The 14,403-nt window shown below is 39.9% G+C and overlaps 1 protein-coding gene across 8 annotated transcripts in view; it reads left to right on the top strand.

The window, feature by feature from the left end:
* SERGEF (secretion regulating guanine nucleotide exchange factor) overlaps positions 1-14,403 on the top strand; it is a 148,889-nt gene that overhangs the window by 55,225 nt on the left and 79,261 nt on the right. The window contains exon 10 of one of the 8 annotated variants that reach the window (XR_001873761.1): positions 127-418. The exons of 6 other annotated variants lie outside the window; for them this stretch is intronic. Coding sequence is in view for 1 of the 2 variants with exons in the window: in XM_017808393.1 (XP_017663882.1) it covers positions 8,500-8,508 (9 nt within the window). In the remaining variant the exon portion in view is untranslated. Of the gene's footprint in view, positions 1-126; positions 419-8,499; positions 8,543-14,403 lie in introns of those variants that run through there. One more of the 8 variants, XM_017808393.1, reaches the window with a different exon arrangement.

Consider the following 14,403-nt stretch of genomic DNA (forward strand, 5'->3'; position numbering starts at 1 on the left):
CTTGTCTGTGCAAGTGACAATCCTCACATGTGGGCTATAAAGAGAGAGACCAAAAACTCCTCTATGATGTAGACAAACATACATGCATTTAATTTATGCTGATGAGGTGGGTTTTTCACTTCACAGATTGTAATGTGATGGACAGTTGCTGATTCATGGAGAAAAACAACCCTCCTGCCGAGAACTGGAAACCTGCCATGATGCTAAGTGATCTGAGATCCCACTCCCATGGGCATGTGTGGATTTGCAAATCAACCAAGAGTCAGCCTACTAAGCCCAGTAACATTGAAAGTAACCATCAAAACCAATGTTTATTTTGTGGTTTTTCTCTTACTCTGACTCCATACTCCGGGACCAAGAAGCAGTTTAATGATTGTATCTTGGATTATATCCCCTAAAGTGCGTCTTGATTTGCCAGGTATTTATTACTTATGTAGTTTTCCGTGTAAACCAGAATCTGTTCTGCTTTTACAGCCAGAATTTTTTTAACAGATGTTCAAGCAGTAAGAATTCACATTAGAGCCTTGGATTCCTAGAGAGCGTTTGTTTGATTAAAAACAATAACAAATGCTTTGGAGTGGGGGAGATATATTGCAGCAGGGCTCAATGGACATTTGGATGCCAATATTGAGAATTTCCAAGTTCACATAGAAAAAGCAAACAAAAATCTCTATCATCTTTTGAAAGGATATAAACTTTTATGGACCCTAAAAATGGAGTTTGTATGTTATCGTGTAACGGTCTAGTGAGGGTTTCTCTTATGTGCTTGTGAAACAGCTCTCACTGGAGTGGGCTGATCCAGTATAGTAATTCATTTTGCTCTTCCTAAACTCCCAGGGCTCACTATGTATTCTCTACTTGAATTGAGTAGACGTGAGGTTAGAGAAACAACTTGCAAAGGTCTGGAGTTAGTTTTGTGGTCCACGGCTTGGTAAGCTAAAATTGAATGAGATGTAAAATTTAGTCCTAAGGAAAAGCTGTCAAGAGCATCTCTGCTTTGCCAGAATCTTTGCCCTGGGACTGCCCTGAGGGTGATCTTATCTTCCATAAATAACAAGGCAGCAAAATAAACCTCTAGTGGTGTTGTTGATTTCATCCATAGGTAGGAACAAAGAAACTGTGTACTGTGGGTACTTCTAAATACCTTCTTTGTTTGTCAGGTGTCTGTGAGTTATGGTAGATCTGTCAGTAACAACTGTCCTAACTGTGTCCTTCCTGAAGCATTTGAATTCTGTCTGCTTATCTTGGGTTTAAATGTGAAATACTTGGTGTGTGTGAAGAGCACGTTATCCAGCCCAAGGCTGAGAATTCTAGTGTAAGAGGTAGGGTGCTTGGTGGTGCTGTAGATCACTGGTGGGTAAAAGGTAAAGTCTACAGTAGTTTTTTGATGTTGGATTTCTTCTGTGTCTACAGAGCTGCTACATTAAGGGTGCTGCTTTATGTAAGCTATACTTCTTACAGGGTTCTTTAGTCATAAAAATGCAGGTCTGGATTGCATCTTCTGTCTGAAGATGAGAGGTCTTCCTTGGGTCAAGATAATGAGTGATGAAATATAATTACCTTGTACATTATAATAATGACTCATATACTGTGGTATGAAATTTGGATGAATTGCACATTCTGATGGATGTTTAATTTTGTTTTCTCTTGCTGTTGGCTGGTATCACCCCACTTAATGGATAATAGGCCTTCTTGTTGCAGAGATTTTACATAAGTACTTTGGGGTCCATTTTTGGGAATCTTGAGTTTATTCAGTAAATTAGTGTGATTATGGTAGTGCAAATGCAAAAAAAACCCACCCTCGTCAGTTTGTGTGGCATCTGCCAAGCTACAAGAACTTTTTAGTGATAGTTCTTGCTCCTCAGCAAAACTGGTCATATTGCACATGAATAAACTCCTGCAAACAATTCAATTTATGGTTGTTCCTAGTGTACGCTGGGACTGCTTTGTGAATAATTGTTCTTCATGTTCCCTCCCATACATAATATCCTTTACAAATGATCCACACCTGTAAGGCACTCATTGCCCAAGAGTATATGTTGCCATACTTAATTTTCTGCTGCTGCTTTTATTTATCATCAGTGCTAAACATAAGTTTGTGCTGTTTTTGGTGTTTCAAATTCAGTGTTCCTACTCTTAAGTAATTTAAAATACTCTGGTGCAATGATTCTGAATAACTCTCAAAACTTGTTTTTGGTAGGGATCTGAGTTTTGTACGTACAAAAATATTCCACTGAATAGAAACAGTGTCTTGCCAAAGAGAGAGTTGGTAAGACCCTTGCATATTTCATATATTAGTGACTGCTCTGTGCAAAACATTAGCAACACACTTCACGTGCATGTGGTGTGCCTGCGTTACGTTCACTGCAGAACTCTACAGTTAACTTCAGTGCCCAGGAACAAAGTAGAGATTTGTAGTAGAGTGAAGTACTACCATATTATCTATGGGCTTGGCAATTGGATTTCTTAACTGAGGCCCAGGTTATGGCCATTTCCCTATAAAGGAAGTAACAGTATTTTCCTATAGGGGAAGTCACAGTATTTCCCTATAGGGGAAGTTACAGTATTTCCCTATAAAGGAAGGGAGATGCCTAGGTTTTTTTTGCAGATACATGGAATATGACTAAACTCTGATTTCTTGATCTCAGAGGTATTCACATATTAAGACCCTAACTTTGGAGCCAGAACAGTCCTAGCTGTCTGGTATAATCATGGATGTTCCAAAACAAATGTTACCCTCACACATGTACATGCAAGTAAAATCCGAAGTTAATTACAAGTGCAAGTGAAATCTGAAGTTAATTGCAAGTGGCTGTGTTTGAAGGAGGAGTTCGGTTCTAGTGCATGTAAGAAGATAATTTTAATAGCTGTAGTGAGATTAAGTTTATAGTTTCACTAGACATTAAGCTGTAGAGTCCTCTAGTTAAAAATAAATGACACTGGAAGGAATTACAGTAGGTTTTAAGAGGCACAAGTTATAAGATTGATGAGGTAATCCAGAGAGAAGGTACTAGCTCTAATAGCTTTTTCCTTTTGCAGCCCTTGAGTAGAAAAGATCTTTCGGATTTACTTTATGCCTAGCAGATTTAGTAGCTTTAAAATAAAAAGGCATCTTTTAAATCTCTTGAACACTTTTTTTGTTGTTGTTGCATTTGACGTAAGTTTATGAAAATGACTTCAGTTTAATTAGGCTTCGTTGATACAGTACTTTTCCACTGAATTTACTCGGAGCTTGTGAGTGTGTTGTAACGAACTGCACTGCAGGCTGCAGTATCTGATTGTCATGCCAGGAGCATCACTAGCGTAGAGCTAAATAGAGATTGGTGAGGAAAGTGGGTCAGGAAACAGGCCTACTGTACCTGCAGAGACTGCAGAGTGCAGCGGCAGCGGAGCTGTGTGTCCACAGCATGGCACTGTCTTACAAAACATAGCGGAGGAGACAGGCTGAGGAAGTGGTTAAGATAGTGGGCATGTCTGGGAGCTAGTGATGCTGCTGCTTTTATCCTCCCTTCTCTCCCCTGCTTGTTTTGCTGGGTGGTCTTAACACTGCCCATTCTGTTTTTTTCTTTCTTTGCACAAAAATGTCCATAAAAACATTCTTTCATTGCCAGAGGTCTAAAACATCCTGTCCTGTCCTGTAAGACAGACTGCTAGAGACATGCTTGCTGTTTGGTGTGAGACAGTGCTGAATGTTGCTAAGGATTCTTTCCTACACTTTTTGGGTGTTGGAGAGAAAAAGAAATGTACTATGCTGCTCCATAGACCTTGCTGTGGTTGTTTGAAAAGGCTTTTCTGAGCATACCTTGCTTCACTTGCACATCTAGTCTTACTGGAGGTGACATTCAGAGTGAAATTACAGTGCAAACAGAAAAGGAGCAATAAAAACAGAAGCATCTCTAAGCAACCAGTGGGATATGCCAAAATTACCCGAGAAGTGGAAACTACAAAGATTGAATGATAAACACAGAAGGAAAGGGGGAAAAAATCCCAGAAGAGCCACTATGAGAATTTTTGCTCAAGTGTAAGAGGAAATGGTGTAAAGAACCATTAAATATAATTTTGAAGTTCTTGTTTCCTCTGCTGTCTGCCTTAGTCACTGTGGAGCTTAATTGCTGTGGCTCAAAATAGTTCCTTTTATGAGTCTTTTGTTTCACTATATGGCTCATCTATGTCCTGACCATAAGAGGAGATCTGAGGGAGGAGACATTGATTGCCTAAAAAACTTCATGAATTTTTATCCTTAGACATAGTTGTTTTAATTATACTTCATTTATGTGTAAAGGAATGCCTTTCATTTTGTTTTATTGCAGAGATTTACTTGATATTTGAGACCTAAGAGTAGGAAGGTAAGACAGAAAGGTAGTTCTCTGTTTTTCAATTGGGAAAGTTCCATACTAAAAGGGAACATTTTTCAGGAATCTTTTGGAGTATGAATCCATTATTAATCCAGAAAAAGGTAGAGGATTTGGTTCAAAGGCCTTCAGACTTTAGGTGCCAAAGCCTACAAGATTCTTATGTTCTCACCTTCCACTGCACTGGTAAATGGTGTAAGTCCAGACATTTGTTAACTTACGCAGAAGGGTTGCCATAGAATAAGTTAAAATAAAAACTGAAGGAGAAAGAAGATAGCTTAATACTTGCTACCCTGTCTTAAGCTTTGGATCTCAGAGGCATGATGAGAGCAGGAGATGGGACACTTACAGCCATTCTGTGCCAATAAAAGCAGGGCAATGAAGAGAGCATGATCATGTGTCTTCAGTCTGCTTTCATTAATCTTGGCTTGAATTGTTATGCAGAACTTAACATCCACACTGGTTGGTACAGCATGAAGACAGGGCAGATGACTATTCTTATTCTGCAGGTAACTCTTTCCCATTCTTACTGTAGGGAAATCAGTTGTGTGGAGTGCTCAGACCACTGAAGAGTCTTCTGTTTTATTTTGTGATGCACATGGAATGATACTGAAAAAAATACCTTTGAAAACAAGGCTTTGGTTTATAAGCAACTTGGATACTTGAAAAAACAGTCACCCTTAGTATTGTAATTTTCAGACTGTGTAATAAATGAATGATAACATTAATAACCTTTCAAAGACAGGAGAATAAATGCCTCAGACTGAGACACGTTCAGTTGCTATAGTGGCATAGACAGTTTAGGGAACTGAATACATTAAAATTCATGGATGCTAGCAGCATTAGTTTTATGTTTAAACCTGGGAGCAGTTTTACTGTGATAATTCAGCAGAGTAATCAAAACAAAAAAGAACTTTCTTCCCTACTATAGTTATTGCAGATAAATCCTGTGAATTTCCCAGTGCAGGCTAATGAAATGGGCAATGCTCTGTGTCACTGCTGCTTTTCAGAATCAGCTGCTCTGGGAATTCAGTGAACATCTCATGGTTCGCGTTCTGTCCTGCCTTCACATATTGCATTAAACAGATTATCTAACCTATCCAATTCTGCATTTATATAGTGCTGTAAGCTGTTCCAGCTCACAAGCCTTGAAACAGTGAACATAAGCACAGAGGGGTACTCAAATGCATGCTAACAGTAGCAATGACAGCATTCCCTGACTTTCACTGCAAATGGAAATTACTTCAGCTTCTAAAAGACAATTTACAGTGTGTACCACAGGCTGTGGACAAGATCACATAGTGCCTTATGTGCTGTTTCTGTCTAAATACCAAGTAAATGTGTTGCTAAGCTATCAAGGCTTTTCTTCCTAGTTCCTCTTTTGTTTTGTTTTAAATTTTGAATATGCAGTTAATGTGATAACCAAAGGAGAAGGTAAAACTGTGTGTGGTCTTTGCTCACTCTCTGCCCTTGGACTGCTTGTACTGCCTTGTTTTAGGCCTGCAGTTGTTAAGTAGAGTTTCTCCTGAGCAGAATCACAGCATGGTTAAGGTTGGAAAGGATCACCGGAGATCTAGTCCAACCTCCCTGCTCAAGCTGGGTCTCCTAGAGCACATTAGTCAGGATTGTGTTCAAACAGCTTTTGAATGCCTGTAGAGAAGGAGACTCCACAATCTCTCTGCACAGCCTGTTCCAGCATTCAGTGACCTGCACAGTAAAGAAGTTCTTCCTCATGTTCAGGTAGAAGTTCTGTGTACCAGTTTCTGCCTGTTGCCCCTTGTCCTATTGCTTGGCACCAGCAGGAAGAGCGTGGCTCCATCCTCCTGGCACTCTCCCTTCAGATATTTATATATATTGATGAGGTCCCCTTTCAGTCGTCTCTTCCTGAAGCTAGACAGGCCCAGCTCCCTCAGCCTTTTCTTGCAAGTGAGGTGCTCCAGTCCCCTCATCATCTCCATAGCCTTTCAGCTTTTGGACTCGCTCCAGGAGCTCCATGTCACTCTTGTACTGAGAAGCCCAGAACTGAACACAGCAGTACAGGTGAGGCCTCAGCAGGACTGAGCAGAGGGGCAGGATCACCTCCTTTGACCTGCTGGCAATGCTTTTCCTAGTGCACCCCAGGGTACCCTTGGCCTTCTTGGCCACAAGGTCATACTGCTGGCTCATGGGCAGCCTGTTGTCCAACGGGACCCCCAGGTCCTTGTCCACAAAGCTGCTTTCCATCAGGTCAGTCCCCAGCCTTTACTGGTGCCTGGGGTTATTCCTCCCCAGGTGCAGGACCCTGCATTTGCCTTTATTGAGTTTCAGCCAGTTCTGCTGTGCCCATCTCTCCAACCTATTGAGATCCTTCTGAAGGGCTGCACAGCACTCTGTGGTGTAACTCTTTTGGATCAAACTCTTTTGAACAGAAGTTTTGTTTCAAAATAAGACTGTTATAATGAAAAGACACCCAAACCCCATCACACTTCTGCTGTGCATTGTGACTGTCTGGATAGGAATGAGCAGGTGTAGCCCAAAGTTTTAAAGCTCTGACTTAGATCATACTCTGCTGGTTTAGACATCTAAAGCAGCTGATTTTTAAAGATCCTGCTTTTCTTGCAATTTCCACTTGCCATCATTTTTAGAAGTAGAGTATTTAAGCTCCTAGATATGTTATTTAACTGTGTTAAATTTTAATCAGATCTCATTTTAAAAAATTATAAAATCTTTGGCTCTCCCTCTGGAATGACTAAATCCTTTGACAATACTGCAGGCAGACCTGTAGAGAGGTTCCTGTAGAGAGGTTCTTCAGAACTCTGCATCTTTTGAGGAAATGCAAGGATTTTTGTAACTTTTTTCTTTTTCCCTCTTTTTTTTTTTTTTTTTTTTTTTTTTCAAATGAGGCTCTTCAGGCTTGCCATGGAGGTGAACAGTGTGTTCATCCTATTCAGCTGTTCCTGTAAGGAGAGAGGTTGACCTGTTCTCTGCCTTTCCTTTTGGCAACCTGCAGCAAAGCTGTACTTTCTGAGCTGAAGTTAAAGCTGCATGACATGCCTGTCACTGCATCAGGGTCTCCCAAGGCCCTGCTATCAGCACTTGTGAAAAGTCTGGTCTATAAGATGTGCAGTCTGGGGTTGGTGTGACACAGATCGTGTAGTACACGTGTGAATGTAAGAATGAATGTGTGGATGCACCCTTCTAATGGCTGAGAGAAGTACTCTCAATATTCTTTCAGAATGAGTTCTTGAACTTGCTTATGGAACTAAGTTTTCAGATTCATTTAATCTTAGAGAAAAAATAAAATAGTACCTCTAATATCTGATTTTGGAAATTTCACTGCTTAATTTCTGAGTTTGCAATTGGCTTTTATTTTTCAATTGTGCTTCCAAGCTGAATTATGCAAATTTTTTTCCCCTTGCTTTTCTTGTTTTAGTAAAAGCTGGGGCTTTTCACAAAATTTACTTATTTTTACATCTTTTAAAAAATAAATACCATTTTTCTAGCCGTTGTCTTTAAAGACTGAGTCAAAAACTTGAAAAATTCATATTAAAACCAAGAATTTCCTCAAGGAGCTCTTCCAAGTTTGAATTCAGATATGCAAATCCTTGCTCTCAGCAGAAACTTGTCGTAAGAACATTTACCATAACACTATGTTGGCCAAGAATATCTTAAAATAAAATAATGTAACTTTAGTTACTGGTGGAGATGATGGTGTTCCCAGTGCTTCAGGAGTTCTATATTTGGTGTTTCTGACCTTGCAACTAAAATAGTCTTTTTGGAAAGTTGTATGACCAATTACAAATTCTAATGTAATTCCTAATTTCAGGCCATATGGGCTTGGAATTTTTCCCATAACTAATGTACAACTCTTTCTCCTCTGGTTTCGGATGGGAGCTTTTCAAAACTGCTGTATTAAGCTGTATTCTCAGTACTTGATGTACTTATTAATGTGTAGACAGCTTTCACAGTGGGATAGTTGCACTGTTAGACTACATTTTTCTTGTGCCTCTTATGCTACTGCTTATGATTACTTGTCTTCAGAGTCCTTAATATCCTTATCGTTACTTTAAATTCTACAACACTCAACTCTGGTGCTATAAATATGTGAGTAGGAGTGGCAGACTTCTGCTATAAGCTAACATTTCTCTTCCTTGTATTTTGCTTTTAGGATGTGTGAGTGATGAGGAACACTGTCTTATTTAAGTTAGAAGCAAAAGACTTCCAGACAGTCCTAAACCTTGGTGAGAAGTTCAGTGAGGAGAAGGGGAATCAAGCTACTTGTTCTTTTCTCTCAGAAGAAAAGAATTTCTAATATACCCAGGTTTAAATGCAGTAGATAACCATATATGCAAATTCCTGCTTCCATGATTTTGCATTTACTGTTAATATTCTGCTATATTTGAAATAAGGTAAGGCTATTCCTGTTCTTCTAATTGGAAGTCACAACAGTCTTCTTTTCAAATGGAGCTTCTTCTGCAGATGTATTAATGATAAGAGATGATGTGATTTTTTTGACCTCTCCCACTTCTATTTTTCCCATGCTCCCAGACATACATAACAAAAAGGCTACCTTCTTCCCTTTCTCCCAGCCCTGCTAAGAGTTAGCTTCTGCCTGCATAGTTTTTGTTTTGTCTCCCTCCAGTTTTATTCATTGAAGATGTCTTCCACTGAAAGGAGTAGGTTTTATTTTCCATAGTGATTTAAAATGCAGTGCCTGTGATTTTTAAAACAGCAACAGAAACAAACCAAGCTTAGTACTTAGCTGTGTTCTGCTTCCTTAACAGCAATTTCCTCTGGTACTTTTTGCTATCCTGAAGCTTTGTATTTGATTTCATACTGGGCTCATTTTTGATGATGCACAAAAACTATCAGATGAGCAGAGAAGTGGAAACATAATAGTTTTAACAAAGGGCTATTAATAACCATGTTTCAGTTTTTGATATTGCAAATAGCTCGTTTAAAATTCGTTTGACAGCTTATGGGTTGGGCTTGGTTGGTATTGTCTTTTCCTGGTGGAACATTTTGAGTTGGAGTAGCTTGTGAGGTGGGGGAAGGTGGTGATTATGAGAAGACACTTTGGAAAAAGGGTTGTGGAAGGTTCTGCCCTTGATGTAGACTGGGAACTGCAAGTGGATTTTAAGGCCTTGATTAAATCCATTGGCAGTTTTGAAAATGAGCACTGTATTCTTAAAGGGTAATGAAGGAGTCTGTCATTAAACTTAGATAGATAGAGGTGATAAGGTATAGATATCACCTCTATCTCTGTCTTATAGCTGAAAACATAAAAAAAAATTTGTTTCTTTGGATGTTTAGGAATTAATTGCTCCTAATCTGTATAGGTGATTGTAGTGACATTGTCCAAGTGCCTTGGATGAAAATGCTTAAGTAGTGCTGTTGGCATTCCGCAGACACGGTGTGGAGGCACAACGCACTTGGCTTGCTGAGCTAATACTGGACTCTGGTTGATCTGGGACTAGAGGGAGTAGGGCTTGGTTCTTTAGAATTGCAGTCCCAGGAATTTTTTGTTGCATCATCCTTCCCTTTTGCATGACTCTTTGCTCCTTTTGATATGTAGCATCCCAAGAAAGCTGGTTTGAAGTGAGAAATGATCTTTACAGTGTATGGACACCTGTCTGATTTACTCCAGGAGAGTCTTGAATAAGTTTTGTTACGCAGCTCTGAGGACTGGGTATCTCTTGCAGAACCCACTTTGAAGGACAGCAGGAAAAGCAAAAAGCTACATCTCTGGAGCACCTCCTCCCCCTCCTTCTCCGCTGTTCTTGGTGTTTGCAGAGTTGTTCTTGTGTTCTCACTCTGCTCTTCTCTGGCTGCAATTTTCATCTGCACAAAAAATTTTTTTGTTCCTTCTTAAATATATTATCACCGAGGTGTTACTGTCATTCCTGCTTAGCTCGGCTTTGGCCAGCGGGAGGTTCATCTTGGAGCCAACTGGCATCGACTCTAGTGGACATGAGGAAAGCTTCTAGCATCTTCTCACAGAAGCCACCCCTGTAGCCCCCCAGTTCCAAAACCTGGCCACAGAAACCCAATATAGGTACCCAGTCGGCTTCACATGGTGGACTCCTCAGCTTGTTTAAATTGTTGCAGTAGCTTCTTATGTCTTTTTCTTGCCTGTTCTTCCAGAGGTAAAGCTGTGCAATATCCTTTATTATCAGAGGGCAAGGAAATCTGAAGGTTTTCTACAACTCATCAGAGCTAACATGATTCTTTTCCCCAAACTGACAAGACTTGGATATATAATTGAGGCTCTGCAGCTCTCGGTAGCAGACAGTTTCTGAACTGCCTGTCTTCTAGTGGAGCCTGAAGCGACTTTTCTAATGAAACTCTGTGGTATGGTGTGACAGCCATTTGGTTGGAACTATGTATACACAATTGATGCTGAAATTATCTGTTGTTTGTCATAAAGATGTATTTCAAGAACACACTGTTATCTTTAAAGAGAGCGAGACATAAATTTAGGAACAGTCCTATTTAATTTGATTAGTTTTGATTCTTTGCCAACTTGGAGCCTTGTTGAATGTTTGTATCCTGTGAGCAAGTTACAAAACAGTTCTGTCGTGGAGTTTGATTGTGTGAGGGGGTTACTTTTGCAGCTTTCCAGTCAAGAGATTGCATGCAACTTGGAAATGCCAAAGTTTAAAACTTGTTCCTCCTTTAAGCGGAAAGAACTGCTGAGGAAGTGTTTTCTCAAGTGGTGTTTGTTTTATCTTTTAAATGAGTCCTTATTTTTTATTTTTTGGGAGCGACAGTTGATCACAGCTTAAATGTTTGTGTGAGAAAAAAATTCTTGCATCTCGGGGGAAAAGATTGATATGTTTTTGTTTATCTGAAAAACGAGGGGGACTAAATGAAACAAGGTAAATAATTCACTGGTGTACCTTAGGCTTGCAAATTATTCAAGTGGTCTTTTTGGTGACCAGTTTTTTCTCAAGACATGCTGCAGCATATACTTTCGCTACCTTTTAACAGTATTAGTGGAAGGATAAAAGTATGTGTGAAAACGAGCAGCTTAGATGTGCTCTGGTTTTGTTTTTTTAATTCTTCTTGGGAATATTTTTTGTGGTGGTAATAGGTATTAGAAACATAGGTCTCTTGTTGCAGAAACCTGCCATAGATCTTTATTTAGAGTAATTTTTAAGAAAACAAACAAAAGATTAAAGCATATTCCATTACAACTGATCACACTTTTAGTCTGTCGTGAGGTGACAACGTATTAGATTGCAAGCTGTTGCTGTCAGATGATGTGCTGGGTAGTTTAAGAGCCCAGTTCCTTGCTTTACTTGTGGAGTGCCTCGTTCTTCCCTGTGGTGTGGCCATCGCATCTTTCCCTGTTCAAGGCGTGTTCAAGACAGATGCAAGATGTTGTCTGATCCATACAGATCTCTGTGCTAAGTGATAATCTGAAAGTAACCTTGGTAAAAAGCGAGAAGCTTTACTGAAAAATCTCCCTGTGATGCTGTTTCCAGGGCAACTGTGTCTATTGTGTGTGCTGTGTGTGCTCAGCGGAGTCTGGCTCTGAGATACTGCAGTGTGGAAAAGCATTGCCTTTGAAAGTGCCTCCCTTCCTCCATATCTGGTAGGTTTGACGGCAGCAAAGGCTGATAAGGCCTCCCTTATCAAACTCATCATTTCTATTTTCCTTTTAGTTCACTACTAGTTTAGGAATATTGCCTAATAAGACAGAACCATGCTGAAAATGGAAGGGCCGCTGATGTCTTGGAGCAGCTCGGTCTCTGTGTTGCTCCATAGTGATAATCCAGGATGATTTGCAGAGGCTGGCAGCAACATAGCAGTAGGGCAGGGTATGTCCTGTTTCTTGCTCTGCAGAGGGAGAGGAGCCTTTTGTCTGTGACAGGGAGGCGGCAGTGATGAGCAGTGGAAGAAGACTGGAGAAGATGTGTGCTGCACAGTGGAGGAGTGAAAAGGAGCACACAAGGGATGCCAGGAAGGTGGGCTGAAAAGACAATTCGTATCAGCAGGAGCCCTAATTCATGCTCTCTGGGCAGTGAGCTGGCTATTCCTGATTTGTAACCATAAAATGTCAGCATTTTCTTAAAGCAAAATAATAGTAATGATGATGGTGATATCCCCATCTGCTTGATGGTGCAGTTTCTGCTACTTTGAGAGGGTGCTGGGGGCGTGGGGGGCATCAACCAGAATCACCTTCTGCAGTTTCACCTTGATAATTCTTTTTTTCTTACCTCATATATATTCTGCAGAACAGTTAGGTGTCTGTGCAGTCCTATTCTGTGCTGGCTCTGTTTTAGTGGCAGATGACCGAAGGGGACTAATATTGCGCATTGAAGAGGCTTGAGAAGCAAAAAAAGCCGTTGATGTGGAAGTGAAGTGGGAAATAATTTTCTGTAATTAATCTAAAATGTATTAGGCTGATGAAATGAATTTCAGATTCAGCATTCCCTTTCCTCACTTGCCCTGTCTTCGTGTGGGAACATGCGGACGCAGTAGGCTGGCAAGCCCCTCTCACCATGGATAACGAGCATGTCCTGCTTTGTAAGTGAACCTGAAAGAGTCCTATGCCTCAGTTTGATGTAAGCTTTCACCCTCCCTACGCTCTGTAGTTCACAAAGGCTTTAAAAATTCTTTATGAATCAACAGAGCCCCAGTTTTTGCTGCTGGCTATTGGGTTAATATTGCTGAATCCTAGAATAGGGCTCTGTTTATTTTTATCTGTAGGTTATCTGAGTGAGAGAATGAAGGTGACGTGAGGAGATGCAAGCGACATGCCAAACAATGAAACTGTGCTTGGACAGCATCTGAATGGAAGCCAGGGAAATAATTTTAATGCATTGCCTAGCTACTCATTTTTTCCCCCCTCCAAAAGAGTCTCTTGTTATCCAAGTATATTTTTAGTCTCTTTTTCTGTCTGGTCAACATTTCATTCATGTTTGTGTTGAATACATTGTTCCTTCAGTTTTCAAGAGACTGATGCCTGTAGGGATGGAAACAATTTTCTTAATTGCTGAGGCTGAGGTGAATGTTATTACCCTTCATGCTGACCTGAAAGAACCTTTTACTTCAGACAGTCTCACGAACAATTTAGCTTTTGATGTTTCTTACCTCCCTTTTAGTCAGGAGGAAGTCTGTGTAAGAAAGCATGTGAAAAATCATTCCTTTAAAAATTATTTTAAGAAGCAAAATTTTTGCATTATGTAGATCATAGTCTTATACTGAATTTATTCTTTTAAAAAGTGCAACATAGTTTTGAGCTTGTTCTTATTTCTGTTTGTTTTAAAATTAGCAGTGCCTTCTGTTCTCAGGAAGGTCTAAAATAGAAACTTAGCCTCTAAGTATGGGCTTATATATGTTCGTAATAATGATAAATTTAAGGATATGCTAAATATGTTGTACATATTTATGGGTACATTAGCAGTAGTAGTGTTTTTTCTCTTGCATACTAGATGGGTTGCTCTTCGATGAGGAGTTTAGGGGTAAGGAAAGAAAAAAATGGGGTAACAATATATGTGTAATTTTAAAAAGTCTGATAATTTTCCAAGGCAGGAGGGGAAAAGAGATACTTTGCACTCCTCTTTACTTTCAGTCCGTTTCCCTTTCAGTTTTAGGAGATTGTTTTACCCTTGCAGACTACAGAGTGAACTCAACCAGGAAAATCTGCAGAATATTTTACTGCCTTGTTTTCACTTACAAGTGATCTCAAACACATACACACACCATTTGCTCATTTATTAGCTCTTTTCCCCCAATAGCTTAGCTCAGTAATTCTTGTACTTGTGATTTGCAATGCTCACCAAGGAATGTAGGATGCCTTTTTTTGTGAGAATGCCTATATGTGCGCACAGAAAGAGGAGAAAGTAGGAGACTGCAGTGGTGAAAGGAGAGAATGAATAAGAAAAGGAAAAGTAGTCCAGAAAAAGAAGTCTGTATGACATTTGCAGATGCTTTGCTTCATCTCGCACAAGTGATATGAAGAATTCAGCAATGAATGAATGACCAGAATTGTCCAAAGCGTGTAAAATGATGCTCAACGGTTGAATTACAGAATATTTTGATCCTCTGAGCTCAGCAATGTGTT

Source organism: Lepidothrix coronata, unplaced genomic scaffold, assembly GCF_001604755.1.
Source record: "Lepidothrix coronata isolate B3197 unplaced genomic scaffold, Lepidothrix_coronata-1.0 Scaffold1, whole genome shotgun sequence".
In the NCBI taxonomy this organism is placed as follows: Eukaryota; Metazoa; Chordata; class Aves; order Passeriformes; family Pipridae; genus Lepidothrix; species Lepidothrix coronata.